Below are 25,099 nucleotides of genomic sequence, written 5' to 3'. Positions count from 1 at the left end.
CTACTCAAAACCGTCCTTCACGACTCTAGTGTGCTTTTCCCATAGCGACATTCTGTAACCATAGATCTTAACAAACAAATTTAGGGTTAGTTTCATTCAACGTATTGCAGGCCATAGAGAGAATTGTTTTTTAGAAACCTGTTTGATTTGGCTTATTCATTGTTGGGTTTTGTAACAGAAAAACTACGGATTTTCTTAGAAATCAAACATGTAACAAATCAGTTTCCAAATCGTCTTTGAGGAACAACAGATTTACAAAGAAGTGAAATAACACAAAATAAATGACAACACAATATATGTGGTTCGGTGAAAATCGACCTACATCCAAGGGAGGGATAAGTTTCATTAAATTAAAGAAATGTCAATAGTAGAAACTTACATGCTCTGCTCTCAAATGAAAGAAGTGATTACACTAGAAATGATTGGAATACTCCATAATCAAAAGCTCCCCCAATCTTTCTCTTTGGATCAACCAAAGAAAAAGAAGGAACCCATAAAACCATAGATCTGTTCACTCTCTCTCAACCTTATTATGTTATGAGAAAAATACAAAAAAAAATATTTATAATCTAACCCGTTTTCATAATAGAAAACCCTGACATGTTTACCCAGAATTTAAAAACCCGCCCGCAATGGGAAAGAACACATCAATAATTTTTCCCCTTCCGAGCCATAGGAGAATGTTACTATAAACATTCATCATCGTGACGCTCCTGCCAGAACTATTCCGGCTTTGACACAACATATATCATGCTTTCCACTTTCCAAGCTCTTTGTCATCATCTCTGACCCGTTCTCATATGTATGCACTTTCTCCAAGTATAACTCATTCTTCTCGAGCACTTCACGGATCCAATGGTACTTTCTTTGAATGTGTTTTGAACGTGAATGGAAACTTGGATTCTTGCTTAGATGTATAGAACTTTATGAGTCACTAAACACCACAAACTTGTCTTATACAATGTCTATTTTTCAACAATTTTTTCATCCATCTCATTTCCTTACAACATTCAGTAATGACAATATATTCAACTTTTGTAGTAGACAAAGAAACACATTTCTGTAGACGATACTTCCATGATACAAGTTCTCCTCTAAAGGTAAACAAATACCCTGAAGTTGATCTCATTGTGTCAATATCACCACTCATATCTGAATCAAAAAACCTTCAACATGTGGTTTTCCAGTACCATAACACAAAGCGTATTTGGAGGTCCCTCGATGATATCTCATTAGCTACTTAACTACTTCCTAGTGTGTCTTACTGGGATTTGAAAGGAATGACTAACTACTTCAATCGCATGAGTTATATCTGGTCTTGTACAGACCATTGCATACATCAGAATGCCTATTGCTAAAGCATATGTAACACTGAATTTCTTGTATTTCATCTTCATCCTTTGGAGGCATTGTCTTGTTTATATTCAAGCATGTAGTAAATAGACAAGCAACTAACTTTGCTTTGTCCATACAGAATCGTTTTAGAATCTTCTCAATATCTCTCTCTTGAGACAGCCATAGCCTTTTCTTCACTCGATCACGAATGACCTGCATTCCAAGAATTTGTCTTGCTTGACCTTAGTCTTTCATCTCAAAAGACATAGCCAAAAATCTTTTTCAACTTAGCAATCTTGAGCTTGTCTCTCCATATAATCAACATGTCATCAACATATAAGAGAAGTATAATAAAAACAAACTTTTGCACAAAGACACAGTGAATTGTAGACGTCTTCAGGTACACATGGATGGTCATGAACGACTTAAACTTAAGATACCACTGCATTGGTGCTTTCTTCAAACCGTACAAACTTTTGATAAGTTTGCACACCTTGCTTTCATCACCTTTCTTATAGTAACCTCTAGGTTTCTCCATATAAACATCTTCATCCAAATCACTGTGAAGAAATGCAGTCTTGACATCAAGTTGTTCAACCTCAAGATCCATACAAGTAGCTAGACCTAACACCACCCGGATGGAAGTCATCTTCACTATCGGTGAGAAAATCTCATCATAATCGATTTCATGCCTCTAGCCAAAACCTTTGGCAACCAGCCTAGCCTTGTATCTTGACTTGCTATCATCACCTTCTTTCTTAATCTTGTACACCCATTTATTTTGTAATACTTTTCTGTTCTTTGGTCTTTCAACAAGTTTATATGTGCCATTTTTCAGCATTGACTTCATCTCTTCATCCATGACAACTATCCATTCTTCCTTATGAGCCTCCTCAAGAGCCTCTTTATAGCATATAGACTCCCCACAATAAGTTAGAAGGACATATTCTATAACATGGTACTTAGAACTTAATCTTTTCTCCCCTAGTAAACCTCCTAAGTACCTCTATTTGTTGATTCTGTTGATTTCCATTTTCTTGTTGAACTTCAAAATCAGTCTTAATATTATCACAAGATCAAATTTTGTATCATTTTCATGACCTACAGCTTGACCCTAAGGAACATCATCATCACTATCTGAGTTGAAGTTACATGTGGCCATGTCTCCTCAACATCACGAGACAATTCAAGACTAGAAAGATCATGTATGTATACATCAAGCTTTTCACCATCTTCAAAATTCTCAATAGTCTGATCTTCAAGGAATACCACATCTCAGCTTCTCAAAACCTTCTTGTCAACTGGGTCATAACACATATATCCCAACTTTTTATCATCATAACCCAAAAATATGCATTGACTGGTTTTTGCATCTAGCTTAGACCTCTCATCTTTTGGAACATGCACAAAAGCTGTACAACTAAAACAAGTAAATAGTCATAATTAACATCTTTACTTGACGAGATGCTTTCTACACACTTATTATTCATGGTTTAGAGGGAGAACGGTTGATCACATACACTACAGAGCTCATGACTTCAGCTCAGAAATGCTTAGCCAACTTGGCATGGGAGAGCATACTCCTCATCTGTTCTAATATTATTCTATTCATCCTCTCTACCACTCTTTTTGTTGTGGAGTATTAGGCACAATATGTTCATGTCGAATACCTTACTCTTTACAATAATCATCAAATGAGTCTATGTACTTTCCCCCATTATCTGACCGCACCCTCCTCAATTTTCTTCTTGTCTCTCTTTTAACCATCTTGTGAAAGACCTCCAACTTTGATGCAACCTTATCCTTGTACTTTATAGCATATTCTCAAACCTTCCTAGATGCATCGTCTTTAAAGATTATAAAATAAGAAGCACCACCTATGGATTTAATCTTCATAGGACCACAAACACATGAATGAACTAGATCAAGGACATTCTTTTTCAGCTCCACTTTCGACTTACTGAAGGAGACTCTGTTCTGCTTACCCTTCAAACAATGCTCACAATTTTCAAGATGAGCATCCTTGAGATTTGACAACTCATTCCTTTTGATCAAAACATTCAGCCCCTTCTCACTAATATGACCTAGTCTCTTGTGCCACAACTCATAGATGGACTCAATCAATCACGATAAAATATGTTGCATCATAGACAATTTTCAAATTTGTCTTGTATAAGGAACAACATTTCTTACCTCGTGAAACAACCAACGAACCATTGCTTAGCTTTCATGCTCCACTACTGAAAACATTATATTAGCCTCCATCATTGAGCTTACCTACTGAAATCAAATTCAATCTCAAATCAGGAACATGTCTTACATCTCTCAATGTCAAGAAACATCCCATGTTTGTCTCGATTCTAACATCACCAAGAAAAACTATCTTGGACACACCACTGTTACCCATGCGAACCTCACCATAATCACTAACTTTGTAGGATTGGAAGTAACCTTTTTGTGGACTAAATTGGAATTAGGCACATGTGTCAACAATCCATTATGTTTCATTTGAAGATGTGCTAAGACAAAAGTCTTGACAGTTAGAAGCATATGCCAGTTCACCATCTGAAGCATAAGCAGATGTATCTGCACTCTGTTCTTTCTTTTCTATGAGCTTCAACATACCCTTTGCTTTATAATTTTTAAATTTCCAACACTCGTTTTTCCAATGACCCATTTTCCACAGTAATGTCAAACACCATCCATCTTTGGAGCTCTAGACTTTCCCCTACTCGAACCACTTATATTCTTATTTGATCTTCCTCTACCAGTCACCAACATATCATACTTAGAAGATTTATCCTCCTTTTGATTCTCTTCATCAAGTAAGGAAATGGTGACAAATGCCATGTTGACTTTACTATTTGATGTTGAGTTGCTGGGAGTAATTATAAGTGTCTTCTAACATGTAGGCAAAGATTCAAAGACTACACGGCACAATCGGCACGACAGCATGATAGGAATATACGACACGATCGTCATAGGTGATACGATATTGTCTTGAGTCGGAAATTATCAAATCGGTACCAAAATCACAAATTATCATAGGAAATGCGATCGGCACGGGCAGCACGATTGGCACAGGCGGCACAGGTCGATCTTCACGAACGACACGATATTGTCTTGCGTCATAAGTGAGTCATTAAGTTTCTATAGTCTAGGATTTCTTGTGCATTTGTAAACATCGTAGGAATTTGCCATCAATTGCGGTTTATCTGTGATCATTTCTAAGGTTTCTTGTAATTACTCTATTCTTATTCTTCGTTTCTACCATCATGGGAAAGGGAAAGAACAAAAGTAATAAATCTAAAGAAGTTAGGGATTTTGTGCTGGAAGGAATCAGGAAGCAGCCGTCAAAGAAATTAAAAGAATTGCTGAAGAAGTTATCAAAGAACAGCAAGATACCAACACAAGTAAACAATCTATTCCAACTGCTACTGGGAAAATTCCTGTTGAAAATGATGCAGAAAAACAGGGGGATAATGAAGGAGCTTAGAAGATACGCTATAATGAAAGAGCTAATTTGTTTGGGCTCAAAAATCAGATTACAAAGTTCCTTATGCATGCCAAAAGGGGAGAAATTATCATCAATAAGGAGAAAGCACGGGAGATTACAATTCAACTCAATATCCACTATCTTTAAGACTAGAATCTACTGGAAAAAAAAGAATATGAAGAAATTGTTCAATGGTCCGTTGCTACAATGAAGGAATTGTTGAAGGCTCCCAAATCTAAGTCATATACTATCAGGAGCAACTCGACATGGAAAACTAATGAAGTCTGGAAGAACAACAATACAAAAAAGTTAGAAGATCATGCCTATAAAGGGAAAATATACTTGGGCAATACCCAAACAAAAGTGGAGGTATTGAATTCTCAATTTGAATTTAAAATGTCTACTGAAGTAGAGGAAAACTGTATAAAAGAATGAGAAAATGTACTTGTGGGAAACTACATAGGGAAAAACAGAGTATCATTCCCAATTACTAAATATGCACTATTGAAGCAATGAGAAGGAAAAGGGCTGGAGAAGATTTCAGCAAATGTCCATGATTTATATTTCTTTAAATTCAAGAAAGGGTCTAATCTGGAGGAAATTCTAGAAAATGGGCATACATATATAGTATCCAACTGTATGAAATTGGAAAAATGGTCTGAAGACTTGAACCTATTGAGTAAGCCAAAAGAAACTGCACAGATATGCTTCAAGCTCTGAAATATATTTGTACATATGTATAATTCTGAAGCACTTAGTCAATTTGTAGGTTTATTGGGTAGACCATTATACATGGATCAAATTACGGAAGGAGAAGAGCACCTATCATTTGCTAGAATTAGCATTGAGGTGCATCCTAGAAGCACACTACCGAAAAGTATGACCGTAGTAGACATAAAAGAAAAAACTACTGTCATGGAAATCACTTATGAGTGGAGGCCAGACATATGCTCTTTCTGCAATACCTTCCAACATGCAAGCCCAAAATGTGATTTGGCTAAGGAAGAACATAAGAAAATTCATAGAGGCCAGAAAGTAAAGATGCAGGTAAATGAAACAGAGGTGCCTATTTTCAAAGAGAAAAATATGGTTATAGAATAGGAAACATAAGATAAAGAAAATTTTATACAAGAAAAAAGCAGTACGAAGAATGAGGTGGAACCTCAACCTAATCATGTTGAATAGATAGTTGATGATTCTCAATCAAGTCAAGTTGAAGTGGTTGCTGATGAAAATAGAGATGAAGATACTCAAGTTAATCAAGAGGAAGAAGAGAATTCTAAGGTTGATATAGAGGAATCCAAAGTTGCTGAGAATTCTAAAGCTGAAGTTGAAGGAAATAAAGACAATGATCTCGAAATTTCAAGTTCATAACAACGATGTGAAGAGCCCGGAAATTCTAAATAATAATTATTTCTATTAAATCAGAACAAGTTCATATAAAAAAATAAATAAAAAATGAGAATATGCAGTATTCATCAACCTCTTCAGTTCATCCATCTTTCATTGCAAGAGGAAGGGGAAGGGGAAGAGGAAGGACAAGTGGAAGGGGAAAAGGAAGGACAAGGGAAGAGAAAGACAACATGTTGAAACATCAGGTTAGTATGGAAATAAAAATCATGATTGGGATAATTAGGATTTGACACAGTTTGTAATCTTTGTTTGTAATCTCTGTTTCTTGTATGTTTGATTGCTACTAATTATGTTCTTTAGGGTCTTTTGATTGTCAACATTTAATCATAGCTAAAATTTGTCTAGCTTTGATTCTTGACCCTCCCACTTTTGGAATTTTAATGAAATAGTTATAACTGTTTTTCCAAAAAAAAAGATTCAAGGACTAAAAGTGCTTGCACCATATCATCAAAGTTTTTATCTTCATACTACTCAGCTGATTCAAAATATTTTGAAATCTATTCAAGTGCTCAACAATTGATTTATTATCAATGTATTTTAGATTCACCAGCCTTCGTACCATTGCTACTTTATTCCCTATTGACCTCCCATCGTAGAGTGCTTCAAGTTTGCTCCACACACCATATGTCGTAGTCTCGTTCTCAACATGGTGAACAACATTTACACCAACCTAGGAACGAATAAAGCTACACACCTTTATATCTGTCTTTTTCCAATTAGCTTCTTTTGTACTCTTAGATCTAACACCCTCATTTTTAATTGCTTCATTCAAATTATTTGAAACTAATAGATCATTAATCATCAATTTTCATTGCATGTTGTTTGTACCATTAAGACTCACCATATCAGTCACGATGGTTTGTACATTCATCATAGTGACACTCCTGCTAGAACCTAATCCATCCATCATCAAGTCATCCACCATTGCAATTCCTTCCACCGCCTTATCATCACCTTAACCGATATTCCCAACTCCTCTAAGTTTTTATTGTCGAAACCAAAGTCATTTTTGCTTACAACAATACAAGTTTTGACATTTGTATATCCTCCCTATCAAACACACACTAAACTCTTAAAAAGTTTATTCACAAAATAACATGCACACATTTCCATTATCTTATTTTTTTTTATCTTTTTATGTCTAGATATGTTATCTTCTTAGTTTATCATTTTAGATAAAAGTAATGTCTCAAATGCAGTCATCTTGGTTTGTAGCACTTGACTGACCAACAAATTAATAAATACTTTATAAACATAATGCTAGCCAAACAACATCTTTATAACGTCAGTAACCTATTCCAAAGTAACAAACTGGCAATGAAGCATAAAACAACTTCATTCCATTGAGAAATACACTTTCTTAAATCACCTCTTGAATTCCTATCGTTTCTAAGTTTAATACAATTATTTTTTTAAACTTTTCTTGTTCCAATTTTTTTTAACACAAGTTATAAACTTTATATTAAAGTAAATGAAATTATAGTACATTAATATTATTATTAATTTTTATTTGTACAATAGTTATATTAAGATTGTGTATTAAGTGGAATAGTTAAGATTTCTTAAATAAATGTCAACTTAGACACAAGACGTCATTCTATATTAGGGATTGCATTGTGTTGGCTTTTGTCCCACATCGAAATTAAAAAGTATGAGTCAACTTAAAAAGAAACTATAAAATGAAGCATACATGGTCCATAAAAATTACTTACCTGGACAGGATCGATGGGTGATCAATAAAACCCATGGTCTAGATCTACGGTCATCATTGCACTTTGATGATGCGTATTTCTAAGGTCAGCCTTAGGGTTTGAGCCTGTGTCATAATTTGTGTTAGTGGGGGCTTGCGTCCGCGCGGCCCTTTAAATTTTAGTTTGAACTTCTTATTATTGTTTAACATCTCCCCATTTGTGGATGCTCATATCTCCCTATTATCTTTGTATGAAGAAGATCTTTGTTATCTGAAATTCTTTCCTTGGTTTGCTTCTCTCAACAGGTGAAATTTGCGTTTTGTTGTTTCGGTTGAATCTGCATACTACATTACTCCATACTTCTGATGGAGTTCATATCAGATAATCGTCTAGGGTTTGTGTATATGTACCGATTTAGGTTTTAATTGCGTATATATCAACAAGGTTTTATTTCTTCATATCTTATCAATTTGTTTTGCTTTCAATCATCCTTCAACATGAAGCTCATGATTGTTCCTTGCATTTTGTAATCTCCCTGAGGTTTGACAATTTTATAGCAGTAATAATTGTTAATTTATTGAGAATATGAATATTCTTTGATTAAATACTATGCTACTGTTACAGAACAAATGAATGCACAAAACTAAGCCAATTCCCTCCATAAATCTTAGAAGTTTATATCACGTACTTTGTACAAAATCTATGAAAATGTAATGGTTTAGTGTTGGATCAAAGAGTAACATTTTTTTGATTGGGAATGGAAAAAGTACCCAAAATATTCCCACCCACATCTAGAAACCTTTCACAGCCAGGAATTGACCTAACTTTGCCATCCCGATCAACCTGAACTGGATACTTAAGCAGGTGCCCTGTCATCTCAGTTAAATCCTCACTAGCATATAGCCTCCAGTTATGTTCACCCATTGCTCTCACCCGTCTAACACACTGATGTTCTCGTGCTGCACGAAACAGTCCTTCAAGTCTCCAGTGTGCTCTTCCCATAGCGACATTCTGTAACCATAGATCTTAACAAACAAAATTAAGGTTAGTTTCATTCAACGTATTGCATGCCATAGAGAGAATTGTTTTTAGAATCCTGTTTGATATGCACCCATTGCAATTCAAGTATCTCTCGACCCATCTAATGAACCTGGTTTATGTTGGCAGATCCCAATATCACATACTCATCATCGGTTCTTTGTGCCAGAAATTAAAAAACGAAAATTTAGAATAATCTCAACTTTGAGAATATACTTATTGACGGGAAAAGGGAAGAGTGATTTACTTGAGGACTGTTGTTGGGTACGTTTTTTCCTACATCTGAAACATCATAAGTATTAAGTATTGTGTATTTAGTATAAAACATTAACTAATAATTTTAGCTACTGTCAATGGAATTTGAAATTTCAACCTGCCAGTAGAGAATTCTTTGCATAGCTTTATTAGTAGAACCATCTTCTGGAAACATTAGAAGGATGATATAAGCAGCAAATCTTTAGGGCTATTTCCATCTGTATGAAATATTGTTTACACCCAAGTCTTTGTGATTTTCCCAGTTATACGACGATCCAATAAAATATTTATTCTCGATGTAGATAAAATGTTGTGCAGATGGAATTGCTTTTACGTATGTTGAATGTATGCTCATGTCTATCAGTACATTCTTACCACATGCCAACTTCTGTCACAAAACAATAAATACAATCAAGATACATCAATAAAAAAAGGAACTTTGAAACATTTTTCTCTCTGGATCAGGATTTGGCCATACATGTCTTTCATGAAAATGTGTGGATTGTTTGGCAAATTTAGCCCCCAGAGCGCAGATTCTTTTCTTTTAGGTGTTTTGTGATCTAGGCTGGACTAAGCTTTAGATACCATCCATTTCCAATGGGCATCTTATTGAGATGAGAAAATGATATTAAGATGACATTTTCAAATGAAGCCTTTCAACCATTATTACTAATATTTCTCACATTCATTGTGCCGTTACATAAAAGATGGCCATAATATCTTGACTCCGATTTTTTAATATACCATAACACACATAATTTTGATGTCTGAGTTTTTTTATGATTGTTATTGAATGCGATGATCCATTTCTTATTTTTATGAATTAAATGTCCATTTGTTGTATTTTTAGTGTGTTGTTCTATTATGGATAACTTATTAAAAAACATGTCATAACTTGAACTATATTATCTTTTTGATCTCCTTTTCACCATATTTTTTAGATATCAAAATAGAGACAGAATAATGGAATTTGTTTTATCTTTTCTCTACATGAAAGATAAAGGAATTATTTGAAAATTATCTTAGTAATTAGACGCAAATACAATACTAGAATGCGTAGAAAAGAATGTTTAGAATGAATTTTATATATGCGTTACAACATTTACAAGTTCCTATTTATACAAGTTTGACAAATATCGAAAGAAATAGAATAAGACCATCAATTAAAGACCTAGAATTTGGAATAAAATTATGTTTTCTAACCCCACCAATTTATCCTAAATAAATGAAAATTAGATAACTAATTATTATAATTGATATCCTCCCGCAAATTGGACGATTTGGAAGAGAAGCGCAACTTGGACAGTGAGGAGTGAAACCGATGTCGAAGTAGTGACTTAGTGAGTATATCAAAAATCAGATCATCAATAGACACAAAAGATACCCGAAACTTACCTTTTTAAACATTTTTACGAACAAAATGATAGACTAAGGTTATATGTTTAATCCGAGAGTGAACAATATGATTAGCACTAAGATATGTGGCACCAAGATTGTCACAATAGATAACCGAATTGGTTATGGGCAGATGACAAAGTTCAGTGAACAAGGATATGACCCATAAAAGCCTACTGACTGTGTCAGCTAGGACTTTGTATTCTGCTTCGGTTGAGCAACGAGCAATAGAGCGTTGCTTCTGGGAGCTCTAAGAGATGGGAGTGCTATCGAGATACAACAAGTAACTAGTGGTGGAGATATAATCATAATTATCACCCGCCCAATCTACATCTGAGTAAGCATGAAGGGTTAGCGGAGCAGTTGCCGAGATGAAGATATCTTTGTCGCAAGAGCCCGCCAGATAACAAAGCACCCGTTTGAGGGCAGATCAATGTGTCGTTCTGGAGTGGTGCATTAACTACACAAGTTTGTTGGTGCTAAAGGAAATATCCGGGCGAGTAATATTTAAGTATTGAAGACTTCCCACTCAGTTATAAATAATTAAATATATATATTTTTTAAGAATTAAAAGAGAAAATCTACTTTCTTGTAAGGTCAACCCACCTTATGGGTTGAGTCTGTTATAATTTGTGTCCGTGGGGGCCTGCGTTCGCGCGGCCCCTTTCAATCTCAGTATTAATTTCTTATTACAAACTCCAATCGTATGGCTCTCGAGGTCCATCTTCTTCCTCTATCTTATATTATGCAGAAATTACTGTCTTTGAAGTCTACTTCCCTCCATAGGTGAAATCTGCTTCTATTGATTAAGTTATCGCGTGAATGTATCTGCGCATATTCATGGAGTTGTACTGCAGTTGCCAAGGTAGAATCTGATTAAATCCATACTTCTGATTTCGATTAAAACATCGCTTCAACAGGATTGAAGCCATGGAAGCTCATGATTGTTCATTGCACTTTGCATATAGGTTCTAATTGCGTGGAGATGATATGTCAACAAGGTTTTATTTCTTCTTATCTTATCAATTTGTTTTGCATTCAATCATCCTTCAACAGGAAGCCATGGAAGTTCATGATTGTTCATTGCACTTTGTACAAGAAGTGGAAGACATTGTCGTCTCCATGAGGTTTGACAAGAATCAAAGAGTAATGTTTTCTTGAATGGGAATGAAAGTACCCAAAATATTCCCACCCACATCAGGGAACGTTTCACAGCCCGGAATTGACCTAACTTTGCCATTCCAATCAACCTGAACTGGATACTTAAGCAGGTGTCCTGTCATCTCAATTAAATCCTCACCAGCATATAGCCTCCAGTTATGTTCACCCATTGCTCTCACCCGTTGAACACACTCGATGTTCTCGGGCTGCACGAAACAGTCCTCCACGACTCCAGTGTGCTCTGCCCATAGTGACATTCTGTAACCATAGATCTGAACAACCAAATTTAGGGTTAGTTTCATTGAACGTATTGCAGGCCATAGAGAGAATTGTTTTTTAGAAACCTGTTTGATTAGGCTTATTCATAACATCGATTCTTAGACGTGTGAACTTTTACCTGACCAAACGGTTTAGATCCTTTCTTCGCCCAAGTGAACTGAGGTTGATATGCACCCATTGCAATTTCAGTATCTCTCGACCCATCTAATGAACGCTGGTTTATGTTTGCAGATCCCAATATCACATACTCATCGTCCACTATCATTCCTTTCGAGTGAACATAAATCATAAACCGTCGGTTCTTTTGTGCTAGAAACTGAAAAACATTAATTTAGAATAAGTTTAACACTGCGAAGATACTATACATACAAAAAATTACTGATAGGAAAAAGGGAAGAGTGATTTACTTGAGGACTGTTTTTGGGTACGTGTTTTCCTACATCTGAAACATCACCCACTTCTTGTGTTTCTCGATTTCCGAGGCAGAAGAAATTCAAGTAGTCTTGAGGCTCATACTGATTGTCGAGCCCTACCTCTTGTAAAGCATTATAAATTACATCATACATCATTTGCATTGTTTTATTCTGCATAACATAATTGTTGTGTATTTAGTATAAAACATTAACTAACAATTATAAGTACTGTTAATGGAATTTGGAATTTCAACCTGCCAGTAGAGAATTCTTTGTGTAACCTTATGAGTAGAACCACCTTCTGGATACATTGGAATGACAATATAAGCAGCAAATCTTTGCTTTCCTCTGATTTTGTTTGCAATCTTTAGAGCTATTTCCATCGGTATGAGATTGTTAATGCCTTTGTCTTTGTGATTTTCCCAGTTATACGACGATCCAAGGAAATATTGATTTTCGATGTAGATAAAATGTTGTGCAGATCGAATTGCCTTCACGTATGCTGAATGTATGCTCATGTCTATCAGTACATTCTTACCACATGCCAAGTTCTGTCACATAACAATCAAGATACATCAATAAAAGCGTAACTTGGAAACACTTTTCTATCTGGATCAGGGGCGCCAATAAATTTGTATATACAGATCCATATATGTCTGGTATGAAAATGTGTGGCTGGACTAAGTTTAGATACAATCCATTTCAAATGTGAATCTTATACAGATTCACACCAGATGAGAAAATGAGATTGAATTTGCATTTTTCAAATGAAGCCACTATTTCAATCATTATTATTATTATGGTATAATATTTCTCACCTTCAATGTGGCTTCTTTAGGGTCTTTTGGGAATCCCTTGACAGAGTTGGAATCAATTGATCTGAAGATCTGAAGGAGAAGTTGAAGAAAGCAAACAGGACTTAGAGGTATGTGAAACATATAATAATATTAATAATTGAATATTCATACCTGTACATGCCAACCTAGCGGGTCATCCTCCTTTAGACATGGCAAATCATTCATCCCAATAATTTCATGAATGCTTTCAATCTTTAGTAATGCATCATCTCCTTGTCTTTTTATCTTTGAAAGTCGATGCAGACTCGAAGATCTTAACCAACGTTCTTGGAAGTTGGTTAGGATGTCATACGCTGCAGGACCTTCGATCTTACTGTGCAAATCATGCCACGGTTCTCGTGGACAACCAAGACTCGATCCCTAATTTAGTCAATTGAAAACATCATCATGTTACTTTCATCTCCTTTCCAATGAACAATCATTCTTTCGTCCCATCATTCAAGATAACAAGGGACATACAAAAATCATTTATTTGTGTCCAATATGCCTTTGAATTGTAGTAAAAAATATACAAGATTGCCCTTTGAAACAAGTAAAAAAAGTCATTTTAATAATTTAGTTGATAAAGTGATTTGGATCCGTGTTAAGTGACATGAGATAATTGTTTTTTCGTGTGTATTATCTTGTAGGTGAAATATAAAAATAGTAAAATGATATTTTAGTATTTTAATTGATGTCGTGGAGAAGGGCTTCCAAATAACCATTCATATTATGTTTTTGTTTATCAAATAAACCAGCCCCAAATGGTTACCGTGAAATTTGGATTATGGAAGTCGTCCTTATGCACTGTTATCCTCGTCCTTAAAAGGGGATGAAATGGAGTATCATATCGACCAAAGCATAAATCGAGTCCTCCAATAAACGCGATTATCTTTCTCCTGTTGAAACCCGCATCTGCATCAACAATCACAGTCTTTTGATGATGGGTGTAGATAATTTCACCTTCCTGCAATCGAAAATAAGTTTTTTTTAGATGATTTGCAATTGATTGCAACTGTTATTACTCATTCTTCAAATTCTAACCCGTTTTTTCACCCAACTATGTCCTTTCCCTGCAGATCTTGGACAAAGCAACACTTTTACCGAAGAATGTTTGAAAAATTGTCGAGTCACTTCATCGCTGGTTTTCATTATCCCTTCCTATCAAAATGCACATTAATTAGGCCTAGTTCAAATTTAATAAAAGTAAAACTAACTTAATTTCATCGTCCCTTACTATCAAAATGCACATCATTTAGGCCTAGTTCAAATTTAATAAAAGTAAAACTAACTTCATTTCATCGTTCACATTATTGTGTGAAATATCTTATATTTCTTTTAACTTATTTGGCTCAAATAAATAATATTTACCTTTTTTATTCCCAAAAGGCTATGAGAAGTAGGATCGTCCCAAACGAGAAGCAATACTCTCACGCCTTCCTGCGATTTTCTTATGAGGAGATCTCCTAAGCTTAAATCTCTTTTTGCATTTCCATCATCTTCTCTCACGAGTTTAACTTCAGGGAAAATCGACCACCCCGTAATATAGATCAACCGCCTTGCCTGGCTAATGGAATCATATATATCGTTCCAACAATGCCCGTGAACATAATCAATTCCATAGTCGAGCTTCAGCTTCGGTAGCGAAGGTTCGTGGACATGCGCGTCTTGATAAAGCGTCACCTTCCCGCCAGGTCTGAGCGGGAAGTAAGTACCGGGCACACCTGACCCTGCCCCGATACCATAGAATTTCTCGATAGGTATATACTGAATCGAAAGGCTCAACGAAGCTCCCGGTCTACACACCTTTCCCGAGGAATTCAATATCGGGTAGACTCCTTCCACTTTGAGACCCGAGTAAATTTGCTCGGAAGTGAACACGACAGCTCCAATTTCTTGAGAACCGACGACGTCGTCATCTTTTACGACGAATTTAACCTCGGCAGTGTGATGGGCGATGGGGACGTTGAAATGTTGGTTCCAAACGGGGTTTTCGTTGTTCTTAATTACGAAAGTGCGAGCTATTACGGCGTGGGAAATGGATATGGTGACGTATGGATCGGAGGTTTCTCGTGGAACATGTCCATGAGAACCAAATATGTGGCCTAGTTTATTGTGGAACATCATGTCCATGTTTGGTAAATTGTTGGCTTGTTTTACGCAAATGTCTAGGTTTCCATGGAGTAAGAGAACTCGTAAAGAACCTTGCGTAGACAATTTGAATGGACTTTGTAAGGGAATGTCCTTGAAGTTGAAGTGATTCATTTGGAATGAAGATGAAGATGATGGAATAATGACTTTAATTGGTTGTTAAATAATAACAAGTTGATGAAGAATAGATATTTTCTAAACTTGGAAAGCCACCAGCCATGGGAGACCGGAAGGAAGTCTTTCACTAGCTGACAGACTGAGAAGAAAGACTTGTCAAAACTATAATTAGTTTTGTCTTAATGTTAAATTAGATTTATTACTTAATTTAATATATTAAAATTGTTTATTTAATAATAAGTAATATAAATTCAGATAGTGTATTTAACCTAAGTAATATAAATTTAGGGTTCTAAATCAATTTTTCAATCTTATCACTCATTTTATTAATCAAAATACTAAAATATCTTCTATTTTAAATTATTATTTTTTATTTTATTTATATATAGTTATATACTAATACCCTTTAAGTTTTCTTACCAAAAATAATTATTACTTCCTCAAATTAATCCTATTATTATTTTTTTCTCCCTCTAAATTTTATAAAAAAATCATAATCCGATCACAGTCTTAATTAGTGTGATCTCACTTCAAATGAGTGAAAATTAAGATATGTTGATCTCTTAAGAATAATATAAATCTAGATAACTCATATTTATAATTATATGTTAAAAAAAAGTAAAATATTTTAACTTATTTTAAAAAAAAACTAAATAGGTTACTCTAAAAATAATCACTGAAATATTATTTTATTTTTCTAAATTTAATAAAATTATTAATATATATAAAGTTGTTTTAGAATTTTTTTTTTACTATAAATACAACCAACTTCATTTTTTATCATAATTTATCAAAGTTTCAATATTACAAAATTAATTTCAAATATTATTAAAAATAATAATATAATCATATCTAAACTAATTGTAAAATAAAAAAAAAAGATAGAGTATTCACACTTATAATATTAATATTAATTATTTTTATTATTTTTATTTAATATATTAATTATATAATTTAATATATTGATTTTATTAATTAATATAATTAATATATAAATGTATAATAGTCCTATATTGTTTTAGATATTAATTTTAGAAAGGGGGAGTGAACTTGACTTGTTTAATAATTTTTAATGATCTGTTTATTTGTGATTGACATAATCAAATTTATCTAACTCAACTTGAACCAAATCCAATCTAATTAATTCACATCTCTTTGTTTTAAATTAAAATAAAATCAACACAAAACAAAAAAATAAGTTAAATAAAAAATCCTCTTCTAAAAAATTTATAAAAGAAGATGAGTGAGTGAATAAGAAAAAATAACATAAAACTTAAAAAAAAAAAAAAAACTTATAAGCGGATTATTGAGTCTATTTTTGAGTCATTTCAGGTTAACCTAATTTTGACATGTTTATTAATCATGTTAAACTGGTCTACTGATTTTGATCTGAACAAAAAATATATGACCCTAACTTCATTTTAGATAAAAATCTTTAACAATTACATCATTTATACTACAATTATCATCTTATTAAGTAGTGAAATTACTATCAATAATCCAACTCATGAAATTGTCTCTTACAATATTAGAAATAACATCTCATGTATGTGGAGCAGGCACATACACAAAATTAACCAGTCTTTTTTTTGCTAAGTGTCATGGTTCGTCAATCTAGCGAGTAGTAATAGTCATATACCATTGTCTTTGATTTTGGAAAGTCTATATATCAGTGGTGATATATATTCTATTTTGACTCGACTCAATTTGTTTCATCATTCACTTTCTTTTAAAGTGTGATAATTACTCAAAATGTTCACTCAAAAGTATTTCTAAAAATAATAGTAAACAAAGATGGTATGATATTCACAAAATCTCTAAAATCTTCGTATGAATTGTCGAAAAATGATAGTCATGCCTAATAATAAGTTTTGCTATTTTTTTTATTAGACTTCTTGGTTAAAAGTCATATTTATACTCTTTTGTTATTTCATTCTTACCCTTTTCCGTCTATATAGATATTTTTAATTAATTTGATTGATATCTTTCCTATTCAATTTGAAACAATTTTGAAGACGAGCCTACAAATATTTGTACTATTCCTTGAATCACATCCTTGTTTGCTTTCTACCATGGTTGCATATTGACTTAATTTTCCATCTATAGTTTCTTTATAAAAATTATTTCTAATGATTGAAAATAAGTTTCTTTTATTCTCAATAATAGTATCATCAACACTTTGTTGTTAAAGTTACGATTAAACTGAGTTTGATTAAACATTCTCTATGACAAAATAATATATTTAACGTCACTTAAATCCTCACCAGCATATAGTCTCCAGTTATGCTCACCCATTGCTCTCACCCGTCTAACACACTCGATGTTCTCGGACTGCACAAAACAGTCCTACACGACTCCAGTGTGCTCTGCCCATAGCGACATTCTGTAACCATAGATCTGAACATTGATTCACTACCAAATTTAGTGTTAGTTTCATTCAACGAATTGCAGGCCATAGAGAGAATTGTTTTTTAGAAACCTGTTTGATTCGGCTTATTCATAACATCGATTCTTAGATGTGTGAAGTTTTACCTGGCCAAAACGGTTTAGATCCTTTCCTCCCCCAAGTCAACTGAGGTTGATATGCACCCATTGCAATTTCAGTATCTCTAATGAAAGTTGGTTTATGTTGGCAGCTCCCAATATCGCATACTCATCATGGACTATCATTCATTTCGAGTAATCATCGATTCTTTTGTGACAAAAACTGAAAAACAAAAATTTAGACTATGCTCAACAATGAGAGTAAAATATTCTACAAAATATTATTGTTAGGGAAAGGGAAATAGTGATTTACTTGAGAACTGTTTTTGGGTACGTTTTCCTACATCTGAAACATCGCCGATTTCTCGTGTTTCTCGATTGCGGGCAGAAGAAATTTCAAGTAGTCTTAGGCTCATATTGATTGTCAAGCCTGGTAAATTACATCCTACATCATTTGTATTGTTTTATTCTGCATAACAGTTAAATATTGTGTATTTAGTATAAACATTAACTAATAATTATAGCTAATGTCAATGGAATTTAAAATTTCAACCTGCCAGCAGAGAATTCTTTGGATGGCTTCATTAGTAGAACCACCTTGTGGATACATTGTGATGACGATTTAAGCAGCAAATCCTTGTTTTCCTTTGATTTTGTTTGCAAACATTAGGGCTATTTCTATCGGTATGAGATTGTTTACGCCCAAGGCTTTCTGATTTTCTTTGTTACAGGGCTGCAAATGAGTCAAGCTACTCGTGAGCCACTCGGTCAAAGCTCGGCTTGAGATTAACTTTGACCAAGCTCGAGCCGGCTCATTTAAAATTCGAGTCGAGCTCGAGCTCAAATAATGTTTGTTTGATGGTTTGTCGAGCTTTTTCGAGCCTAAGTATATAATATATAATTTTTTTAATTTAATATTAAAACTCAAATAATATATTTTTTCCCTCTCTTTTCTCTTCAAATCTCATTTGAAGGCTCACAATCCATAAGTAAAACCTTAATTTCTAACATATAACTCTTCATCTAACCTAATCTTTTTCATCTAATCGCTTCTTTTTTCATTCTCATCTAACCTAATCTTCTTCATCTAATCGCCTCTTCTTTCATTCTTACTTCATTTTCTCTTCCATCTTCACCATTTCTTTCTCTCACTCTTCACCGTTCTTTCACTCTTAATCTTTTCTTCATTCTTTACAATTTCTTTATCTCTTAATCTCTTATTCTTTAGTCTTCATATATTTTTCACTCTTCATCTATTCATTTTCTTCTTTTTTTCGTCTTCACATCGATTTCATTCAGAAGAGACTTACCTTACAAGTAATTAAATTTATTTTCACTTTTATGACTATTGTTTTTGCTTTTTTTTTTAACTTTTTTTTTTACCTTAAGAAAATTCAGCAACAAAGAAAGGAAAAAACTATTTTATTGGTGAACTCAGTGGTAAGGTAAGTCTTATTCATCTTTTATTCAATCTTGAGATCTGATGCTTATTGCTCACAGAAACATTTGACCTATATACTATTTGAGCTTTAGCTTGACATTTCTCACCTTACTACCGCATTCTATACTCTTGATTCGTCTTCTGAACTTGTTGATTCGTCTTTTCTTATAGTCTACCATGAAATCGTATTTAAGGTTTAAATTTTAAAGCTCGAAAAAAAACAAAATAATAGAATTAGAAAAATCATACTATATTACAAGAAATGATAGAGGGAGAGAATTTAGAAGAAAGAACGAGAGAATGAATGACGTGACGTAATCTGATTTGCTAAAAAAAATAAAAAAAAATTATCTTTTTTCTCTCCTCGCACTTTTTTCTTTTTCTAACCAATGACGTGATGTCACGTCATATTCTCATTTGCTCCGGCCTCCCCTATCATTCTTATATTATAGGTCATAGACCCCTTTTATATATGTCAAAATTACAAGTTTAGTCTCTAATAAACTCATTAGTACAACTAAGCATTTAACTTTTTAAAATTAATTTTAAATTCTTACCCTCTATGTAGATAAAATGTTGTGTAGAACAATTTGCCTTGAAACATTTTTCTTTCTAGATCAGGATTTGGCCGAGTATATACATATACATATATTTCTTTTATCAAAATGTGTTGTTTGTTTGGTGAATTTACCCCTTGTTGTGCTAAGAGTGCAAATTGTTTTTAGGAGTTTTGTGATCCGAGTTGGACTAAGTTTGAATCCATTTCAAATGAGAAATGAGAATCTTATACAGATCCACACCTGATGAGAAAATGAGATTTAATTGACATTTTCAAATGAAGCCACTCTATATCAACCATTTCATTATTTAATATTTCTCACCTGCATTGTGGCATGACAAGGAAGTTGACGCCTAATATATTGACCCTTCGATTTTTTAATATCCCGAAATACACGAATTTTGACCTCTGAGTTTTTTTGTGATCGTTATTAAATGTGATGATCCATTTCTTATATGTTTATTTGTTGTATTTTGAGTGTTATTCTAGTATATATAACTTATGGAAAAAAAACATGTTAACCTGAATTATATTATATTTTTTATCCGGTTTTCACGATATTTTTTGAGATATTTGTACAAAATTGGTATAATAAAATTTATTTTACTTTTATATATATATATATATATATATATATATATATATGAAATGCATGAATACTAACCAATTTCCTCGAGATGAAAGAAATTATCTAAGTAACTACACATATACAATATCAGAATATTCCTCAAGATACAAAGAATTATGGAACAAATATCTAAGTATATGTGTACACTTCTTGAATTTTAGTGGAGTCTTCTAATATCAACACTCCCAATCTCCTTTTCTTTCAAATAATTACTTAAAATTGTTATTATGGTAAAATTGAGAATTTATTTAAAATCGTAAAAGTATTTTAAAATAATATTAGTCAAGACATGTTTAGAAACACCAATGTGCCTCGAGTTGAGTTTGAATTTGTTGAGAAATCGAGAAATGGGTAGTTTTTCCTACAATTTTACGACATTATCAAAATTATTGATTAATGAAATAGTTTCATGTTCTAAAAAAGTATACATTCTAAGTTAAATCAAACTAATATAAATTACTAATAATACAAGTCATTTTTGGCTTAGGGTGTCTCATGAAAGTTTGAAATCTTTGGCAATATTTTGTTTATTCATTGTATTAAAACAAATATAACAATTTGAAACCCCAACATAAATCACATGAAACATTCAGATGTCTATCAATCATATAGAGGCGAATTTAGATTAGGAATGAGGTGAGCTCAAATTCAACCAAAAAAATTACAAAATGTTTGATATGTTTATTTTATTATCTTTATTAGCACTTAAGAATAATTCAATTTATTTACAGTTTATTATAATCACCAACTATATAGGGAAATTTGACGAAATGACCCTAAAGATTGAAGTATTTGCATCCGTGGACACATGCTAATTTATATTGCTCTAGTGACCACTTTATTTTTTTGGACGAAAATACCCTTATCGCGTAACACAAAGGGACTTCACGTTTCGCAAAGCGGAAAAGTTTTTATATAAATACTCAAAAATTTTCATTTTTTCATTTCCTTTCTCTTTTCTCTCTCTACTCGTTGTTCTCTCTTAGAGGCGGCGGGGACGGCGGCGAGAGCGACGGAACACATCATACAGATCGATATGTTCTTATTTCCATCATTTTCATTTCAAAACCCTAAATTGATTTATGTTTTTTTTTCCATCATCTTCATTTCAAAACCCTAAAACGATTTATGTTATTATTTCTATTATCTTCATTTCAAACCCTAAATCGATTTATGTTTTTATTTGTATTATCTTAATTAAAATTGATTTATGTTCTTATCCATATTGTTTCATATTTTGTTAATCTTTTTGTTCATATTGGTTTTCATATTCGATGAGACTTCACGTTTGCGAAAACTTCACGTTTCGCGAGGAGTTTCAAAAGAAATGATAGGAGATTGAGGTCATCTTTAACCTGTTTTCTGCTTTATTTATTCTTCATTCAAAGAAGAAATGGTAGAAGATTGATTCAACTTGGAGGATATTGCAACTGCTTAGTTTCAGACGTTCTAGTTTATCAGATATATTGATAGGTCATATGGATGTGTTGACTGAACTTGATCTATTTAAAGTTATGTTCTTATATGCAGCATTGCTTGTTCCCTAGGATATTGATGGCCCGTTCTGATGTTCTGCCTGTGCTTGGCTCTTCGAGAGATTTACTGATTCCTGACTCTAAGGTTAGTGACGATGGAGAAGAGGTTAATTCTGAACATGTACTCTACACTGCCTCATTTGATGAACTTGGTACCTATTCTAGAATTCAATAGTTATGATACTTCTCTGTTGGATTTTATTTCATTGCATTTGGTTTCTTTCTGGTTTAGACTAACAAGGAATAAACATATTCTACACACTCCTTTTTTCATATTTATAGGATGTTTGCAATCAATGTATGGAGTACACACCTTTAGAATTGAAAGTATAGCTCATGGAAAAGCTGCACCTGTAGATGACTTACAGGTACAAGGAATATGTGACCCCGGGCTTCTGAGGAAGGTATTGATCAGTTGCAAATCTTGTATTTAATTCAGCTTTAGCAGAAAAAAAGTACATATGTTAGCTTATATATTATATTGATAATCTGTTAACCAACCTGTTAACCACATTGTATTTTGATAGGATAATAAATTGTAACGAAATAAAATATTTACCAGCATAATGAAGATATTTGATACCTATTATTATTGTATTTGATTATTTGAAGAAAATATTCATTTTTAGTCTTTACCAATGAGCATACATCTTCTATTCTTTTCATTTCATACAGTAAAATCTTCTTCCATGTTTTTTGCAGTGAAATTAAGAAAACATTCATCTTCATTTGAAAGAAAAACATTTCAGTTTCATGGTGACTAAATTCAATAGAATTGTTGGCAGAGCATAATTCTACTTCTCACACAGTAATGATGATTCCAAATGTTCTCAAGCTTATTTTCCAAGTATCTTAATGATTACCCCAAGCATGAAGCCAATCAATTAATTTTGATCTACAAAGCTCTATCCTCTCCAAATCACTTTTATTTAATGATGTTATTTTGTAATCATCAATTATCATAAGATTTAGAATTTTTTTATTTCCCCCCTCAACAAATGCAAATTCTCCCCTGGAGCAAGTAGAAGACAACTTCTTATGGCAAAAATTGTTGAAATGCCAAAAAGTCGACCAACAATGACAACCAATAGAGCCTTTCCTCCAATTAGGAGACCCAATGCACCCATAATAACAGGGAAATTTGAAACAAGTAGTTTTGGATCAATGGACATTCCAACCTGACAACACAATAAAGAATGTTCCACAGTAAGTTTGATGAGGTTGACCAACTACAATCTATTTAGCAGGAGGTGTCTTTTGCAATACGCTAGAAGCAAGTATGCTAGGAGCAATTACAATATTTGGAAAGTATTACTTACTACCTTCCTGCAAGGTTTGAATGGAATCAAACACGTGAATAACATAAATAGTAAATAAGAGTGCCATTATTCAAATATAACAAGACAGTGAACAAAAGAAATTGATCGTTTGCAGTTTCCAAAACATTCATTATCTTTTGTAATGTCAAATGGGGTAATAAAACAGTAAACATGAAAATACTACAGTACCACGGGGAACTACCATAATGAAGAAGAGTCCCAACAGAAGGCCACGATATGGAGCAATATCTGTTTCAACCTGCAAAGAGAATTCTGTCTCTGCAAGAAGCAAGCTGTAAGGAGTCTGGTACCCAAAATAACAAGAAGTGTATTTGCAGAAAATATCTCTGCATTTTGATTCTCCGCAATTTGCTTGTATATTGGCCTAAGAAGCTGAAAATTAGAAGAAAGACAAATATAACAAACTTCACAAGTAGTACAGAAAATTTCACATGTCTGATTATTGTGTATTACATCAAAGAAAAAAATTTCATGGTAAAGTCAAATATATCCAATACCATCATAGATAAAAGCATGGGCATGGATAATTTCAAATGAGAACGATGGGCATGGATAATATCAAGCATGAAGGAAATTGCAATTTTGAAATTCTTTTTCTGTAAAACACAATCATCATATTGTTGGGAAAAACGTATATTTTATTCCCTACTTGATTGAAAAACTTAGGAGCAAATAAAACACAAGTAAAAGCGGAAATAAATAACACAATGCACACACGGAATTTTTACGTGGAAAACCTCCTTAACAAGGAGTAAAAACCACGGGACTTTACGTCCAGTTCAAGCTTCACTAAAATCAGAGTTGGGAATACAATCAAGGTATAACAACCTTTAATGCCGCAAAAAGATAAAAGGGCATACCCAAAAAGATACAACTTTTTGGTCCCAAACAAGTCAAATAAAAACTTAAATTATGAAGAACCTTTAAGCCCCAGAAAGAACTCCGTTTGAATCTCCGACGTGAGTTTGATGAACCTGCGTGACTGTAGGCGAAAGTCTGCTACAAGAATTTCTCTTTCTTCCTCTCTTTTAATTTTTGACTTCTACTTCTTAATGACGGCTGCCGCTCTTTTTATACTAGAGCAATTAGGTTATAACATAACCCTTTAAATATTATAATACCCTTAATGAATTAAAAGTGAACTTGAACCCTATTGGGATTTTTTTTCATAGTTGGGAGTCCAAATAAAACCCAACAAACTCCCCCCTCACAACTATGGGAAAGATGTTGTCAACCCGGCGGTTGAACAACAAAACTTGAACTTGTTTAGTGGTAGTGCCTTAGTCATCATATTGGCGCCATTATCGTCTGTATGCACCTTTTCTAAAATCAACAACTTTTCATCTAACGCATCCCGTATCCAATGATACCTCACATCAATATGTTTAGATCTAGAATGAAATGTTGAATTTTTCGCTAGATAAATAGCGCTTTGACTATCGCAGAGAAGCACATACCTTTCTTGCACAATATCAAGTTCAAATAATAACTTCTTAACCCAAATCAGCTCCTTACAAGCTTCCGTAGCTGCA

The 25,099-nt window shown here is 33.4% G+C and overlaps 1 protein-coding gene, 1 long non-coding RNA gene and 1 other non-coding gene across 8 annotated transcripts in view; 2 read left to right on the top strand and 1 right to left on the bottom strand.

Moving 5' to 3' along the window:
- Positions 1–15,594, bottom strand: part of LOC124932550 (phospholipase D beta 1-like) — a 34,252-nt gene extending 18,658 nt beyond the window's left edge. The window contains exons 1-9 of one of the 3 annotated variants that reach the window (XM_047473203.1): positions 14,684–15,594; positions 14,357–14,473; positions 14,085–14,279; positions 13,445–13,693; positions 13,295–13,363; positions 12,731–13,027; positions 12,471–12,647; positions 12,182–12,379; positions 11,675–12,128 (exon numbers count right to left, since the gene is read on the bottom strand). In XM_047473203.1, coding sequence (XP_047329159.1) covers positions 11,763–12,128; positions 12,182–12,379; positions 12,471–12,647; positions 12,731–13,027; positions 13,295–13,363; positions 13,445–13,693; positions 14,085–14,279; positions 14,357–14,473; positions 14,684–15,577 — 2,562 coding nt within the window. In that variant the 5' untranslated portion in view covers positions 15,578–15,594 and the 3' untranslated portion in view covers positions 11,675–11,762. Of the gene's footprint in view, positions 1–11,674; positions 12,129–12,181; positions 12,380–12,470; positions 12,648–12,730; positions 13,028–13,294; positions 13,364–13,444; positions 13,694–14,084; positions 14,280–14,356; positions 14,474–14,683 lie in introns of those variants that run through there. The other 2 variants (XM_047473201.1, XM_047473202.1) reach the window with 2 other exon arrangements.
- Positions 7,949–8,109, top strand: LOC124933255. The gene has a single exon (XR_007098952.1). It is a non-coding gene; the product is annotated as a U1 spliceosomal RNA (small nuclear RNA).
- Positions 11,280–25,099, top strand: part of LOC124932554 — a 22,200-nt gene continuing 8,380 nt past the window's right edge. The window contains exons 1-4 of one of the 4 annotated variants that reach the window (XR_007098753.1): positions 11,280–11,488; positions 11,680–13,135; positions 13,315–13,401; positions 14,392–14,797. This is a non-coding gene — a long non-coding RNA (uncharacterized LOC124932554). Of the gene's footprint in view, positions 11,489–11,679; positions 13,136–13,314; positions 13,402–13,567; positions 13,718–14,391; positions 14,798–25,099 lie in introns of those variants that run through there. The other 3 variants (XR_007098756.1, XR_007098754.1, XR_007098755.1) reach the window with 3 other exon arrangements.

Source organism: Impatiens glandulifera, chromosome 3 (genome assembly GCF_907164915.1).
Source record: "Impatiens glandulifera chromosome 3, dImpGla2.1, whole genome shotgun sequence".
In the NCBI taxonomy this organism is placed as follows: domain Eukaryota; kingdom Viridiplantae; phylum Streptophyta; class Magnoliopsida; order Ericales; family Balsaminaceae; genus Impatiens; species Impatiens glandulifera.
Note: the sequence above shows the minus strand (reverse complement) of the source record. Positions and strands in the feature narration are given on the sequence as shown.